This window comes from Dromiciops gliroides, chromosome 3 (assembly GCF_019393635.1).
Source record: "Dromiciops gliroides isolate mDroGli1 chromosome 3, mDroGli1.pri, whole genome shotgun sequence".
Taxonomy (NCBI): Eukaryota; Metazoa; Chordata; class Mammalia; order Microbiotheria; family Microbiotheriidae; genus Dromiciops; species Dromiciops gliroides.
Window position 1 is genome coordinate 667,598,858 of NC_057863.1, and position 15,826 is coordinate 667,614,683.

At 41.0% G+C, this 15,826-nt stretch overlaps 2 protein-coding genes across 2 annotated transcripts in view; one reads left to right on the forward strand and one right to left on the reverse strand.

Annotated features, from left to right (window-relative positions):
- The window catches only part of LOC122749581 (zinc finger protein 420-like), a 410,887-nt gene that overhangs the window by 339,407 nt on the left and 55,654 nt on the right, over positions 1 to 15,826 (forward strand). The gene's annotated exons all lie outside the window — the stretch shown is intronic.
- LOC122746246 (zinc finger protein 420-like) overlaps positions 1 to 15,826 on the reverse strand; it is a 101,367-nt gene that overhangs the window by 46,966 nt on the left and 38,575 nt on the right. The window contains 3 exon segments of the mRNA XM_043991713.1: positions 9,857 to 11,130; positions 11,249 to 11,375; positions 14,106 to 14,194. Of these exon segments, the coding sequence (XP_043847648.1) occupies positions 9,857 to 11,130; positions 11,249 to 11,375; positions 14,106 to 14,138 (1,434 nt within the window). The 5' untranslated portion in view covers positions 14,139 to 14,194.

Genomic DNA, 15,826 nt, shown 5'->3' on the forward strand with positions numbered 1-15,826 from the left:
TCTGTTTCCCAGAAGCTATTCCCTCTCCCTCCCTACCTCAACACCGCCCCTTCCCCAATCACTGAAGAGCTTTGAAGATCTCAGTAGCTGGAGGCTCCCAAGGAGATATAAGGGAATTCAGTATGCTGAGTGTAATAAGCACTGACTTTGGGCAAGGTGAAGGCCATTGTGCTATAGAGAAATCTGTTTGAGTTCAAGTCCTCATTAGACACAAGCTACCTGAATAAAAATGGCCAAGTTTCTTTACCATGATGTTCCTGGGCTCATTAGCTCCCTAAGCCTTGAGGTGACAGCTAAGTTGCTTTTTTTGTTCCAGTGGAAAGAGTTAACATGCAAGGAAGTTCCCTACATCAATGAATTCACAGGTACTAGCCTCTCCATCCTTCTAGTGGTGCAAGTCATTGTGCTGGATGCCAGGGACACAAGAGTAAAAGTTAAAATATTTCTGCCCCTGAGGAGCTCACATCCAACCTGGGGATTAGAACACATACTTCATGGGACATCTATGCAAAGTAACTGGCAGGGGTCGGGGTGGGGAGTAATAACGGGGAAATCATAAAAGGAAGACATCTTACCAGAAAAGTAGCATCTGATCTGAGCCAAGAAGGGAGCTAGGGATTCTGAGAGGCAGAGGGGAAGGCAGGCAGCACCTTGGGCACAAGGGACAGCCTGTATTGAGGCACCAAGCAGGAAGACTGACTATCATTGAAGGCCAGGTGCAATATATGCATAAAGAGCTTAAGAGCATGATTGGCAAATTGTGCACTGAAACTCATTTGAAGTGGCCTTGATGTTCTCCCCTTGGCACTGTTCTATCTGGGCAGCAGGCCAAGAGGAGAACTCCATATATCACCTTATGAGATGCTTTTTGGCCATCCCTCTATCCAAGTAAAACCTTTTTCCCCAGGATATACATCATTGGTGGGGGGAGATACCTCTGTTGCTTCCTATATACAGGAATTACAAGCAAGGCTACTTGACCTCTAATGAGGCAGGAGCAGAAGTACAGGCTGGCCCCTTGGACTTCTCCTTACATGATTTGAACCCAGGAGTATATCAAAAATTTTCAGCAGACTAGTGGGGCCCAGCCAGCTAGGAAAGGTCCTTTCCAGGTATTGCTAACAACTCCAACTACCAAAAAAATCAGAGAGAAGGACCCTTGGATCCATTGCTCCCATGTAAAACTGGTACCAGCACAAGTAGACCATTGAATTTCATTGTCTCTTATTCTTTCTTGTGTATTTTGTTCCATTCATCTATCTCTCCATTTTTGAACCAATGCAAGATGGTTTTGGTTTCATAATACAATATTAATTCTGGAAGTATTTTTCTCCCATATTCTAAATTGTTTTTCCCAACTGATTATTTGATCAAATTCTATAATTTCCTTGGTAAATTCATTGCCATGGCAAGTGTAAATTAATTCTAGAAGTATTATTTTTGCTAAGTTAAAAAAAGAGGAACATTTGCAAAAGCTTTTCATATTCATTACAGCCATAAACAGGGACATATTTTGCAAGATGATAATATGAGATTTGGGGATTTTAGATATTGAAATCAAAATTGTTTTGGATTCACTCAGAGAAATAATGTCAGTTCAAATGTTACATAAGGAGGGGGCAGCTAGGTGGTGCAGTGGATAAAGCACCGGCCCTGGAGTCAGAAGAACCTGAGCTCAAACCCGGCCTCAGACACTTGACACTAGCTGTGTGACCCTGGGCATTGTGGGTGGGGCATTGCCCCACCAAAAAAAAATGTTACATAAGGGTTTCTTTTTTATGATATTGCATCCACATTTTGAAATTATTAGTATAGGCTTATTTTCATAGAGTTTTTTATTCTTTTAAGATTGTGTTTTAACTTGTATTAAAATATGTTCTGTTTTTCCCAAAGGTAATTGTATACTTAGCAAAAAACAAAAAAGTTGTTATTTGGAATTATTGCATAATTGTATATTATATTCTGAGTCAAGGCAAATACACATTTTTTGCTGTCATCATCATCCTCAATTGTCAAAATCCATATGAGACTTGGATTATGGGAAATTACCATTTGAGACATTAATTGCCTTTATTCTGAGTTATCCAATCAGAGCAGCCAATATGCCAGCTACCCTGGAGAGAGATACATACAAGAGCAGGCATTGAACTGTCACAGGAGGGGAGACACACATGAAGTCCAGGTAGTGCACTGCCTTGGGAAAGGCCAAGAGAATGGCCATTGGCAAGAACTGAGGTTGAATGCTCTTGGTTTAATTTACCCCCCACATAGTGCCGGACGGCTAGGCTATGCCATCTTCATTCTATGCCTGACATTCTATTCCCCCTCCTATATGCCTGATGCCATGGACATCTCAATCCTATTTATCTGATTAAGCCTGACTCAGTTTCCCCTCTATTCTTTTATGGTAACCCCATAGTTATCTCAGATGTCATGATAAACACGATGCTGAATTTGGCCATGGCATCTGTTACCAGTTATATTACATTCTTTCATTTCTCATAATGGCATGAGAATTAGGCAGATGATGCAAAAAGTGATGAAACAAAGATTAAAAAAACTTTTCTTAATTAATATCACAATTGTCTTCTCAATTTATTCCCCACAGGGGAGTTTACAGTAATATTAAAGGTTTTTTTTAAATTCAATTTTTTGTTTATATTATATCTCTAAAAGATTCTGAATTTCCTTAGACATGTTTTTGAGAACTCTCAATGTTTGATTTGGTTGTTGGCAAAGCTATTTAAGGTTGTGTCAAGATCAATTTTGTAGGAAACTTTCCAGCTGATTATAAGTATCTGAAACACCTGAGAGACTTTACAACCACACCCGAAACTCTCCAGCTGAGACTTGCTAGCTGATCATCAGCATCCACACCTGAAAGACTTTCACTCCACAACTACACCCAGAAGACATCCCAAGAACCATCTGAGATAAGACTTTCAAAGACTTAAATGGACACTTTCCTTTTCCCCATTGCATACACTATCTAATGTCCACTTGCTAAATGGGAATGCCTCCTTTAGTTATTGTTTGTAATGTCCACCTGCTAAAGGAGAGTGAGCCCTTTAGCTTCTGTCAATGCGTCACTCAATTTCTTTTCTCTCTTTTCATTCCCTTTACTTTGTTAGTCATAAGTATCTGTAATGTTTTTGCTTCATGGAAGGAAACCATGTTTCTTCGTGAAGTGTGGGGGGGGGGGGCTGAGAACCAGGTAACCTTTCTGAGGTCAAATTGGGGTCCAGAAGTTGACTCACAATTCATATGCCACCTTCAAGTCATGTCAATCAATGGACTCATTGAATGCTACTAGCCAATTAGCTTGAAGCTGTGTGTGGGGACTGCCCCTCTTCCTGTTTGACAGGGAGCTTCTGGTCAAACTGAGTGAGGCTCTCTCTCTTTGGTAGTGTGATCTGCTAGGTGGAGGCAGCTTTCTCTCTCTCTCTCCCAGAGAGATCTAAGCTAGGTTTTTCTATTTTTTTCAGAGACATGTGTTTTCTCTTTGCTAATCCCTATTATACTTTAGTAAATGCTTAACACCTAAACTGGTGCTGAAGCTTCTAATTTATAAGTAAAACCCTAGCTAGTTTTCCCCCCACACTGGGGGGCAGGTAAGGTGATTTAGTTTTACCACCATCACAGTATGTAACTAGTAGGGTAGTCAGGCAAACAGGAGATAAACTTTTTTTCCCCCAGGGCAATGAGAGTTAAGTGTCCTTTATCCACTTAGTGCTTCATCCACTGTACTACCTAGCTGTCCCACAGTCAACTCTTTACTAACATTTAATACGATCTAATAAATGCTTAATGCCAAAAACTAGTGCAATAGACATTAATTCATAAGTAGCAATATTTTAGAACCCCCAGTCAAATTCCCCAATAATCTGGGCAGAAAAGGGCTAGTTCCCCCAATATTTCAAATGACACAGTAACAGTGGCCAGTATTGTTTTGTAGTTCTGGTCATATAGTTGCTGTGTTTGTCATGGAAGGTAGATTTCCAAGTATTTTATATTTGCCACAGTTTAATTTAATTTATGTTACCTTTTCTTATTTTATTTTATAGGAACACAACTATAAGACATCTTTCACACAAATAAAGTCAGATCTAAACAATTGTAAATATATTAATTGCTCATGGGTAGGCCAAACCAATATAATAAAAATGACAATCCACTAGCTGTGTGACCCTGGGCAAGTCACTTAACCCTCATTGCCCTGCAAAAAAAAAAAATGACAATCCTACTTTATTTATTTAGTGCTATACCAAGCTATCAAAAAATATAGATCTAGGGGGCAGCTAAGTGTTGCAGTGGATTAATAAACAGCCCTGGATTCCAGAGAACCTGAGTACAAATCCTACCTCAGACACTTGACACTTACTAGCTATGTGACCCTGGGCAAGTCACTTAACCCTCATTGCCCCACCAAAAAAAAAACAAAAACAGAGAGAGAGAGAGAGAGAAAGAGAGATGGATAGATAGATCTAGAACAAATAACAAAATTCATCTGGAAAAACAAAAGTTCAAGGATATCATGGGAATCAATGGAAAAAATATGAAGGAAGGTGGTCTAGCAGTACCATATCTCAAACTGTATTATAAAGTGGTATCAAAGCAATGTGGTACTGGCTTAGAAATAGAGAAGGAGATCAGTGGAATAGAACAGATAGAAATTACAGTACAGTAAATGACTATGGCAATCTAGTATATGATAAACCCCAAGATCCAAGCTTGTGGAACAAAAACTCCTTATTAGACAAAAACTGCTGGGAAAACTAGACAACATTATGGCAGAAGCTAGGTATAGACCAACATCTCACATTGTATAGTAAAATAAGATCAAAATGGGCACATGATTTACACATAAAGGACAATATCATAAGAAAATTAAGGGAGTATGGAATCATTTATCTGTCAGATTTATGGGCAAAGGAAGAATTTAAGACCAAAGAAGATAGAGTAAAACAAATTATAAAATAGAATCATTTTGATTATAGAAAATTAAAAAGCATTTGCACGAACAAAACTAATATAACCAAGATTACAAGGGAAGCAGAAAACTGGGAAAGAATTTTGATAAAGGCCTCATTTCTCAATTATATAGAGAACGGAGTCAAATTTAGGAGAATACAAGTCATTCCCCAATTGAGAAATGGTCAAAGGATATGAAAAGGCAGTTTTCAGACAAAGAAATCAAAGCTATCAAATCTATAATCACATGAAAAGATGTTCTAGATCACTACTGATCAGGGAAATTCAAATGAAAACAACTCTGAGGCATCACCTCACACCTGTCAGAGTGGCAATATAACAAAAATGGAAAATACTGGATGTTGGAGAGGATGTGGGAAAGCTGGGACACTAACCAACTGATGGTGGAGTTGTGAAAAGATCCAACCATTTTGGAGAGCAGTTTGGAACTATGCCCAAAGGGCTATAGAACTGTGCATACCTAGGGGCAGCTAGGTGGTGCAGTGGATAGAGCACCAGCCCTGGATTCGGGAGTACCTGAGTTCAAATCTGGCCTCAGACACTTTACACACTTACTAGCTGTGTGACCCTGGACAAGTCACTTAACCCCAATTGCCTCACCAAATAAAAAAAGAGAACTGTGCACACCTTTTGATCCAGCAATATCACTGCTAGGTTTATATCCCAAAGACATCCCCCAAAAGAGAAAAAGATCTATTTGCACAAAAATATTTATAGCAGCTTTTTGTGGTGTCTAAGAATTGAAAATCAAAGGAATGCCCATCAATTAATGAATGGCTAAACAAACCGTGGTCTATGATGGTGATGGAATATTATTGTGCTTTAAGAAATGACAAGCAGGATGGCTTCAAAAAGGCCTGGAAAGACATGTATGAAATGATGTATAGTGAAGTGAGCAGAACCAAGAGAATATTGTGAATGTGATGGAATACTATTGTGCTATATAAGAAAGGATGAGCAGGCAGATTTCAGAAAAAACTGGAAGGGCATAAGTGGATTGATGCTGCGTAAAGTGAGCAGAACCAGGAAAACATTGTACACAGTAACAGCAACATTGTGCACTGATCAACTGTGATAGATTTGGGTTGTGTCAGCAGTGCAATAATCCAAGACAATTACAAATGATGGACAATGTTCCCCACACCCAGAAAAAAGAAATGTGGATTCTGAATGCTGATTGAAGCATACTCTTTCTATATTTTGGGTTTTTTTTTCTCTTTTGAGGTTTTTCCCTTGTGTTCTGATTCTTCTTTCACAATATGACTAATGCAGAATATGTTTAATGTGATTGTACATATATAACCTATATCAGATTGCTTTCTATCTTGGTGAGCATGGAGGGAAGGGAGGCAGGGAGAAAAATTTGGAACTAAAAATCTTATGAAAACAAATGTTGAAAACTATCTTTACATGAACCTGGAAAATAATAAAATGATTTTATGATAAAAAGACAGAGAGAACATTGTGTACAGAAACAGCAATATTGTTTGATGAAGAACCATGAATGAGGGAACTATGCTCAGTGATACAATGATCCAAGACAATCCCAAAGGACTGATGATGAAACATACTATCCACCTCTAAAGAAAGAACTGATACGGGGGGATCAGACTGAAGCAGGCTATTTTTCACTTCCATTTTTTTCCTTTTAATCAAGTTTTCTTGTACAATATGACAGATATGAGGTTTTACATAATCATACATGTATGACCCATATCTGATTGCTTGCCACCTTAGAGAGGTGGCAGGGGAGGGAGGGAAGAAGGGATAAAAATTGGAACCCCAAAATAGAAATAAAACACGTATTACATTTCAAAATATTGTTTTTATATGTAATTGGGGGAAATATTTTTTTAAAAACCTAAAAATAATTAAATTTCACTCCCCTTTTGATCTCCCTTCTATGACTTGAAAAATAAAAAAAACTACAAAACTCATGTAAAAAGTCTACAAGTGGGGCAGCTAGATGGCGCAGTGGATAGAGCACCGGCCCTGGAGTCAGGAGTACCTGAGTTCAAATCCGGCCTCAGACACTTAATACTTACTAGCTGTGTGACCCTAGGCAAGTCACTTAACCCCTATTGCCTCACTAAAAAAACAAACAAACAAAAAAAGTCTACAAGTAAAGAAACAATTGCCTACAAAATTGTCAATGCTAATTTTCTTAACCAATCTGAAAATCTTTCTAATTATTGATTCAGATTACTAATTATAGCTGTAGGGGGCAGCTAGGTGGCGCAGTGGATAAAGCACGGGCCCTGGATTCAGGAGTACCTGAGTTCAAATCCAGCCTCAGACACTTGACACTTACTAGCTGTGTGACCCTGAGCAAGTCATTTAACCCCCATTGCCCCGCAAAAACAAACAAGCAAACAAAAAAAAACTAATTATAGTTGTAGCATTTCTTCCTTTCAAAAATGACATTCAGGGCAGCTAGGTGGCGCAGTAGATATAGATAGAGCACCGGTCCTGGAGTCAGAAGTACCTGACTTCAAATCCGACCTCAGACACTTTACACTTACTAGCTGTGTGACCCTGGGCAAGTCACTTAACCCCAATTGCCTCACTTAAAAAAAATGGCATATTCAAGAACCAGGAAGATAGTTTATAGAATAAAAATAATATTACAAAGACAAATGGTTTGAAAAGCTTGAGGATTCTGATCAGTTACCAATAACACTTTAAGTGGTTTGTGGGGACCAATTTTTAATTGGGGAGTGCTAGCTAAGCGGCTTGCCACAATATTGGGGCAAGGAAGGAGACCAGCAGCCTCACTCAAAACAGAACAAGATTTATTTTAACAAGAACGAACTTAAAAAAAACAAAACACAAACAGGATCAGTAGGATCAAGGGAAAGGAAATAAAATGGGGAAAGGGAAATTATAATACCTGAAAAAATACCACCGCGCAGGAATCAGCTGAAAATACGCAGCAGAACGCATGTCTCTCTCCAGCTTCCACCTCGAATACCCAATTCTCCTCCCCCCAACCTAGAAACACCCCACACAGCCCCAGCCAATGGGATGGCTGCTCTGACAGTCACATGACTGCCCTCACTAGGCTTCCAATCATTATAATGTCGGCGAGTGGTGATGACATGGGTGCCAGAGGCCTGGCAACAGCTACAACCAGTGGGTGCAGCACCCTGCGGTTTGCGGAGCCCCAGGCTTGGGAAGAGCTCACATGCCATCCAAATCCAGATACAGATGTGTTGGACTCAATAGTGTGAAGCGAAACACATTCTACTTTGATGGACGTGGCTAATGCAGGAACTTATTTCCTTTGACCGCTCTTTGGTTGTTCTTTTTATTTATCGGGAAGGGGCTGGTAATTTGGTTTCTTTGTTTGGTTTTTTGGTTTTTTGGGGGTTTTTTAGTGAGGCAATTGGGGTTAAGTGACTTGCCCAGGGTCACACAGCTAAGTGTCTGAGGCCAAATTTGAACTCAGGTACTCCTGACTCCAGGGCCAGTGCTCTATCCACTGCGCCACCTAGCTGCCCCCTAGGTACTTTGAAATTTAAAGGGACAGGCATATAGGAGAAACGTAAAATTTCTTACACAATAGCTTTTGCAGTGAAGATAAGATTGAGGGGTTCAGCACCCCCTTTGTGGTCAGCCAAACTGTGACAGGTAAAACTAAATGTGTGATCACCTTACCTGTCCCCCAGGGTGGGGAAAAACTAGCTAGGATTTGCTTATAAATTAGAAGCTTCAGCAACAGTTAGGCATTAAGCATTTATTAAAGTATATTAGAGGTTAGAAAATAGAGAACACAAGTCTCTGAAAGAATAGAAAAACGTAGCTTAGATCTCTGTGGGAGAGAGAGAGAGAGAGAAAGCTGCCCCCACCTAGCAGACACAGGCTACCAAGAGAAAGACCCTGTGTCTTTCCAATCAGAAGCTCCCTGGGGGTCAAGAAGAGTTGATCCCCACACACTGCTCCAAGCTAATTGGCTGGTAGCATTCAAGTCCATTTATGTGATTTGAAGGGGGTCCATGAACAGAACATACCTAGGTCAGAGTTCAGATGCTTTGGCTGGAACAAGGTTTGGTGAGGTAACTTCTGGGACACTGGACTAGCCTTAGAAAGGTCAACCCTTGCTCTCTCAGTAGGGTGGGGGGCGCCCTGGTAATAATATTCTCAAAACACTGAGTCAGTTTCCTGACCCCATTCCAGCCTGTCTTCTCCAGCAGATGGACGCTCTATCATCCCACCCTCTTACCAGGAATTTTTGTAGCAGCAAAAAGCAGGAAACAAAGTGATTACTGATTAACTGGGGAATGGCTGAAGAAATGATGAGCAGATGAATACTATAAAATATTGAGGAGGAATGACAAACAGTAGGAGTTCAGAAAATTCATTACTATAAACAGGATGAAATTGGGATGTTTTATGAGGTCTCTTGTTGGGAGATCCAACAAAGTCTGTGTTGGAACAGGAGGGCTTCCCTTGTTAAGCAGATCCCTAAGTTTTATCTCCAGCATGATTGTCCCAAAGTACAGTCAAGTATGAGCTCCAGGTGAAGCTCCTTCCACAAACACTGCTTTTAGACCCCTACATTCCAGGATCAATGTTGTCTACTCATCACCCTCTTCCAGACAAATGCCCCTGAGCACATTAGCTGAGTCTTTTCTCCACAGTGAATCCTCTGAGATAAAGACATGATGTCTGCCTGAAATCCTTCCCACACTGAGTTCATATACAGCTGCTCATCAAAATGAATTCTCTAATTTTGAACAAGCTCTAAACAACAACTGCTGGCATTTCCTCATTTGTCACAGGGATAAGATTTCTATGTAATATGAATTCTCAGATGAGAATAAGAGAAGATTCTGGCCTGAAGGTCTTAGTACATTGATTATACTCCAAATGCTTCTTTGCTGTGTGGACTCCCTGATGTGCAGCAAGTCTGGAGCCGCATCTGAACTTCTTCACACTGATTAAATTCATAAGGTTTCTCTTCAGTGTGGATTCTCTGATGTGCAGCAAGACTGGAGCTCACAGTGAAAGCCTTTCCACACTGATTACATCTATAAGGTTTCTCTCCAGTGTGGATTCTCTGATGTGCAGCAAGATTAGAGCCGTGTGTAAAAGCCTTTCCACATGGATTACATACATAAGGTTTCTCTCCAGTGTGGATTCTCTGATGTGCAGCAAGATTGGAACTCTGTGTGAAAGCCTTTCCACACTGTTTACATTCATAAGGTTTCTCTCCAGTGTGGATTTTCTGATGTGCAGCAAGACTGGAGCTCACAGTGAAAGCCTTTCCACACTGATTACATACATAAGGTTTCTCTCCAGTGTGGATTCTCTGATGTGCAGCAAGACTGGAACTCTGTGTGAAAGCCTTTCCACACTGATCACATTCATACGGTTTCTCTCCAGTGTGGATTTTCTGATGTGCAGCAAGACTGGATCTCACAGTGAAAGCCTTTCCACACATATTACATATATAAGTTTTCTCTCCAGTGTGGATTCTCTGATGTGCAGCAAGACTGGAACTCTGTGTGAAAAACTTTCCACACTGATTACATTCATAAGGATTCTCTCCAGTGTGAATTCTCCTATGCTTAGCAAGATTTGAACTCACTGTGAAAGCCTTTCCACACTGATTACATTCATAAGGTTTCTCTCCAGTATGGATTCTCTGATGTGCAGCAAGACTGGCTTTCCATGTGAAAGCCTTTCCACAGTGATTACATTCATAAGTTTTCTCTCCAGTGTGGATTCTCTGATGTGCAGAAAGATTGGCCCGTACTGTGAAAGCCTTTCCACATTGATTACATACATAAGTTTTCTCTCCAGTGTGGATGGTCTGATGTACAGCAAGATTAGAGCTCTGTGTGAAAGTTTTTCCACACTGATTACATTCATAAAGTTTCTCTCCAGTGTGGATTCTCCTATGCTTAGCAAGATTGGAACTCAATCTGAAAGTCTTTCCACACTGATTACATCCATAAGGTTTCTCTCCAGTGTGGATTCTCTGATGTGCAGCAAGACTGGCTTTCCATGTGAAAACCTTTCCACACTGAGTACATACATAAGGTTTCTCTCCAGTGTGGATTCTCTGATGTGCAGCAAGACTGCTTATTCCATTATGAATGCTTATTCCATTCTCTTCCTTTCCCAACATCTGGACTGGAATTTGAGGGAACAAAGAAGGAAGAGTCAGGATAAACTCACTATTTGTGGCAGGATCAGGAGCAGGGAGCTACCCTGTCAGTAGCTCAGGGTCACCAGAGGCAAAGGTCCTTACCCACAGAGAGCAGGTTCTGGGCATTCTCCAGCATGACCTCCTTGTGCAGCTCTTTCTGAGAATGGTCCAAGAGGCCCCACTCCTCTGGGGTGAAATCCACAGCCACATCCTTGAAGGTCACCAACTCCTAAACCACCAAAGGTCACATGATTTAGAGCTGAAAAAGACTGCAGAATTCATCCAGTCCAACCCTCATCAACTGAGAGGAAGAAACTGCAGCCCAGAAGGGATTTGCCCCCAACTGCTCTAATCTTGGGGAGGGTCAGAGACAGCACTTGAGACCATATCCAAGAAGCGCCCAATGGGAGAGTGAGAAAAACAGTTTGTATTTGAAGTGAGAATCATTTTGGAATAATAAAAGTTGGAGAAATGTCTTACTGTGAAATGCTTCTCCCCATAGACTCAGAGAGAAGGTATGTGCTCTATGAGTGAGGTATGAGAGTCTGTGGAGAAGAAAGCAAGGTGATGTGAAATTCCTCCTCACCGGAAGGGATGTTACATGTCAGAAGGGGCATGTTTATAAAACATTCATGAGAAATTATCAAGTACTGTGTACTTTGGGGTAAAAAACAAAAATATCCTAGTTAATTTCCTAAAAGGCTGAAATAAAGTCCTACCTAATTATGAAGGGGATTCCCCCCCCTTTTTTTGTGGGGCAATGAGGATTAAGTGACATGTGCAGGGTGACACAGCTAGTAAGTGTCATGTGTCTGAGGCTGGACTTGAACTCAGGTTCTCCTGAATCCAGGACCAGTGCTTTATCCACTGTATCACCTAGCTGCCCCCTATGAAGGGGATTTTTTTTTGTGGGGTATTTGTGAGGCCCTTATAAAGGGGATTCTTAAATATTGTTTACAGGGCAGCTAGGTGGCACAATGGATAGAGCACTGGCTCAGGATTCAGGAGGACCTGAGTTCAAATCTGGCCTCAGAACTTGACACTTACTAGCTATGTGACCCTGGGTAACTCACTTAAATTTCATTGCACCCCTATATATGCGCATGCACACACACACACACACACACATACATTTATCTTGCAATCTGTGCTGAAGAGAGAGTTAGTTATAGGACTGTTTCCAGAATTGTGAAGAAAAGTTATCTATTGTAATAATGAGGGTGTGGCATAACATGGAATAGGATTTGTCATAGCCAAAAACATCTTATGTCTTTGCTTTATGATTGCTTTCAATAGGTAATGGAATCTATTCTTTCACTTTAATATTTAGTTATATAGAAATAAGAATAACTACGATGCAAAAAGAATTCATTCATCCATTAAAAATAATTTTTATTAAATATTTATAGCTGCTCTTTTTGTGGTGGCAAAGAATTGGAAATTGAGGGGATGCCCATCAATTGGGGAATGGCTGAACAAGTTGTGGTATATGAATGTAATGGAATACTATTGTGCTGTAAGAAACAATGAGCAAGAGGAGTTCAGAGAAACCTGGAAGGACTTGCATGAACTGATGATGAATGAGATAAGCAGAACCAAGAGAACATTGTACACAGTATTGTCAACATTATGTTTTGTTCAACTGTGATAGACTAGAATCTTCTCACCAATCCAACGGTACAAGAAATTTTCAAAGGACTCATGATGGAAAAGGCTCTCCAAATCCAGAAAAAAAAAAAAGGAACTGTGGAATATGGATGCTGATTGGACCATACTATTTCTTTTGTTTTGGTGCTGTTTTTCTTTTTTGAGGTTTTTCCTTTTTTCTCTGATTCTTCTCATATAACATGACTAATGCAGAAATATGTTTAATGTTATTATATATATAATATATATATATATATATATATAATCTATATCAGATTACCTGCTCCCTAGGGGAGGGAGGAAGAAAAATTTGAAATTGGAAATCTTATCTATTTGTCATTTCTTTCTATCAAATTGCTATAGGTAGCATTATTTTGCAGCAATTCTTTTTCACCAGATAAAAATATCTTCACTTTTTTGCCATTTTATTATTTCCTCAAAATATGTAATTGTGGCACAGTAGGATAAAACACCAGTCCTAGATTCAGGAAGAGCCGAGTTCAAATCCACTCTCAGACACTTGACACTTACTAGCAATTTAGCCCTAGGCAAGTTACTTAAAGCTCTGTGAGCCACAAAAGAAACACCAAAAAAATATGTAATTTATGTCCTATTTGGAACCTATATTTCTCATTGTTGCCTTTATTTCTATTTTTGAAAATTGGAGTAATTGAGGAAATCTTATTTTTATTTATTTATTTTTTTTGCAGGGCAATGGGGGTGAAGTGATTTGCCCAGGGTCACACAGCTAGTAAGTGTCAAGTGTCTGAGGCCAGAATTGAACTCAGGTCCTCCTGAATCCAGGGCCAGTGCTTTATCCACTGTGCCACCTAGCTGCCCCCATTTGAGGAAGTCTTTAACCATTTTTTTTTAACTTGTTCACAAAATTACCAATTTTCCTTTTCAGCGGGAGTACTGTGCCATGATTCTTTGCAAAAGTTATGAACAATCTTGTAGGAAGGCCACCCTTTTATAGAGTGATAATTAATCTATTAAACCTATTAATCTATCCAATGCCTCCTTAAACATTTCTTTGCATCCCCAGTAGTTGGCACAGTGCTTGGCACAGGAGCCACTGTCTAAATGCTCACTGACTTGACCTCAGAATAACAAAAGAGGGATGATTCAGAGAGACCAGGGAAGACTGGGGTGGTCTGAGGCAGAAGGAAATGAGCAGATCCAGGGGGACCATGTCTGCTCTGCTGATAGCACGGCACAGGACAACCTGTGTCTAACAGGATAAAACTTCCTTGGCTCTGTTGGATTCCACCTTTGCTGATGCTAGTCAGCTCTGTGGATGGGCTGCACTCACCTGGGATGGAGGTCTCTGGGTCCCCGGGGTCATTCTCTCTGGCTCCAGGCTCTCTTCTTGGAATAGGCTTTAATTGTCTGCAAGCTTACCTGGGGAGGGAGAAGGATCTCAGAGTGAAGGAGACATTGTCTTTACCTTTTCTTCCTAGGATGGACACTGGCCAACCCAGAATTGCAGAGCTTGAAGTCTCTGAGCACTTACAAAGGTCCTGCCCTCTGGGGAGAGACTCTAACCAGAACAGGAGGGCAGCAGAGAGGGTCAGGCTTGGAAGTGAACTTGGTCTGAACAGGAAGGGGACTTGCCCCCATCTCTAATTCCTTCCCTGTGCCCTCATGCCCCTCCACCCTCCTCCTGCAGAGACCCAGGAGGCAGAAGGGGCTTGGGATCCCAGATGGGAAGAGACCCAGCAGAGCCTCATTGACCCCAGACCCAGAGCTCTACCTTCATCTGATAGGAGGGGCGAGATATGTCAGTCAGCCAGCTGTGACCTGTGCCATTTAAAATTACATGTGGGCACCTTATTTCTGTCCCAAGTTTAGGGAACATTAAGTGGGGTTTCTAATATTTTACTACCTATAAATTAGAAGCTTTAGCACCAGTTTGGGGCACTAAGCATTTATTAGAGCATATCAGATATTAGACAGGAGAGATCACTTGGCTCAGAAAGTTAAGAAGGCCTATCTAGCCTAGAGGAGAGACAGGGCTCAGCCCGGCCTCCTTCTTCCTCCAAGTCCCCCACCATGAGCCCATCTGACAGCCTCACTACCCACCCCCTGCTCTGAAGGAGAGCAGGCCCTTCCATCCAACTCCAAGCTAATGGGCTAGCATCCTTCAGATCTACTGGTTTACTGGACTTGAGGGTGGTCCATGAGCAGACTGTGCTGAGGTCAGAGTTCAGAGAACACACCCCCTGAGGGCAAGGCTTTCAGGCAGGTGTGGTTTTAATGAGTTAACTTTAAGTGACTTAATCAAAGTCAATCCAATCAATCTTAACATTATCCCCTCAAGGGGGGGGCCTCTGGGTGTCCCAAAAGCCATTATTTTCTCACAAACACCCTGTGCTTCAATAAGAAACATGGTTTCAGGGGGCAGCTAGGTGGCGCAGTGGATAGAGCACCAGCCCTGGAGTCAGGAGGACCTGAGTTCAAATCCGGCCTCAGACACTTAACACTTACTAGCTGTGTGACCTGGGGCAAGTCACTTAACCCCAGTTGCCTCACATTAAAAAAAAGAAACATGGTTTCCTTAAATGAAGCAGTAATATTACAGATACTTATAAAGGGTTCTATGGTGACTAACAATGTCAAGGGGAATGAAAAGAAGAGAATTTGAGGGATACACTGACCAAAGGGGGCAGTCCCTTTTAGGTGATATTACACATAGTGTACGCAATAGGAAAAGAAAACAGGAAAATGCCCATTGAAGTCTTTGGAAATCTGTTCTCAGATGATTCTTGGGATGTCATCAGGGTTTTGGGGGTTTTCTGTCTCCTTTAAAAGATTTTCTCCTGTGTATGGGGTAGAGAAAATGGAGGGAAAAGTTGGCATCTCCTCCTGTGTGAGCTCCTTGCTGGCTCCACTCCAGAGTTCCCAAGAAGTAAAATCTTTGGGGCAATTAAGGTACAGGATTAATTGCAAATCTCTCAATGTTTGGGGATCCAAAGATCTGGCCACTGATCCTCTAATAAGCTAAGATATTCTTTTTGCATGGGGCAATGAGGG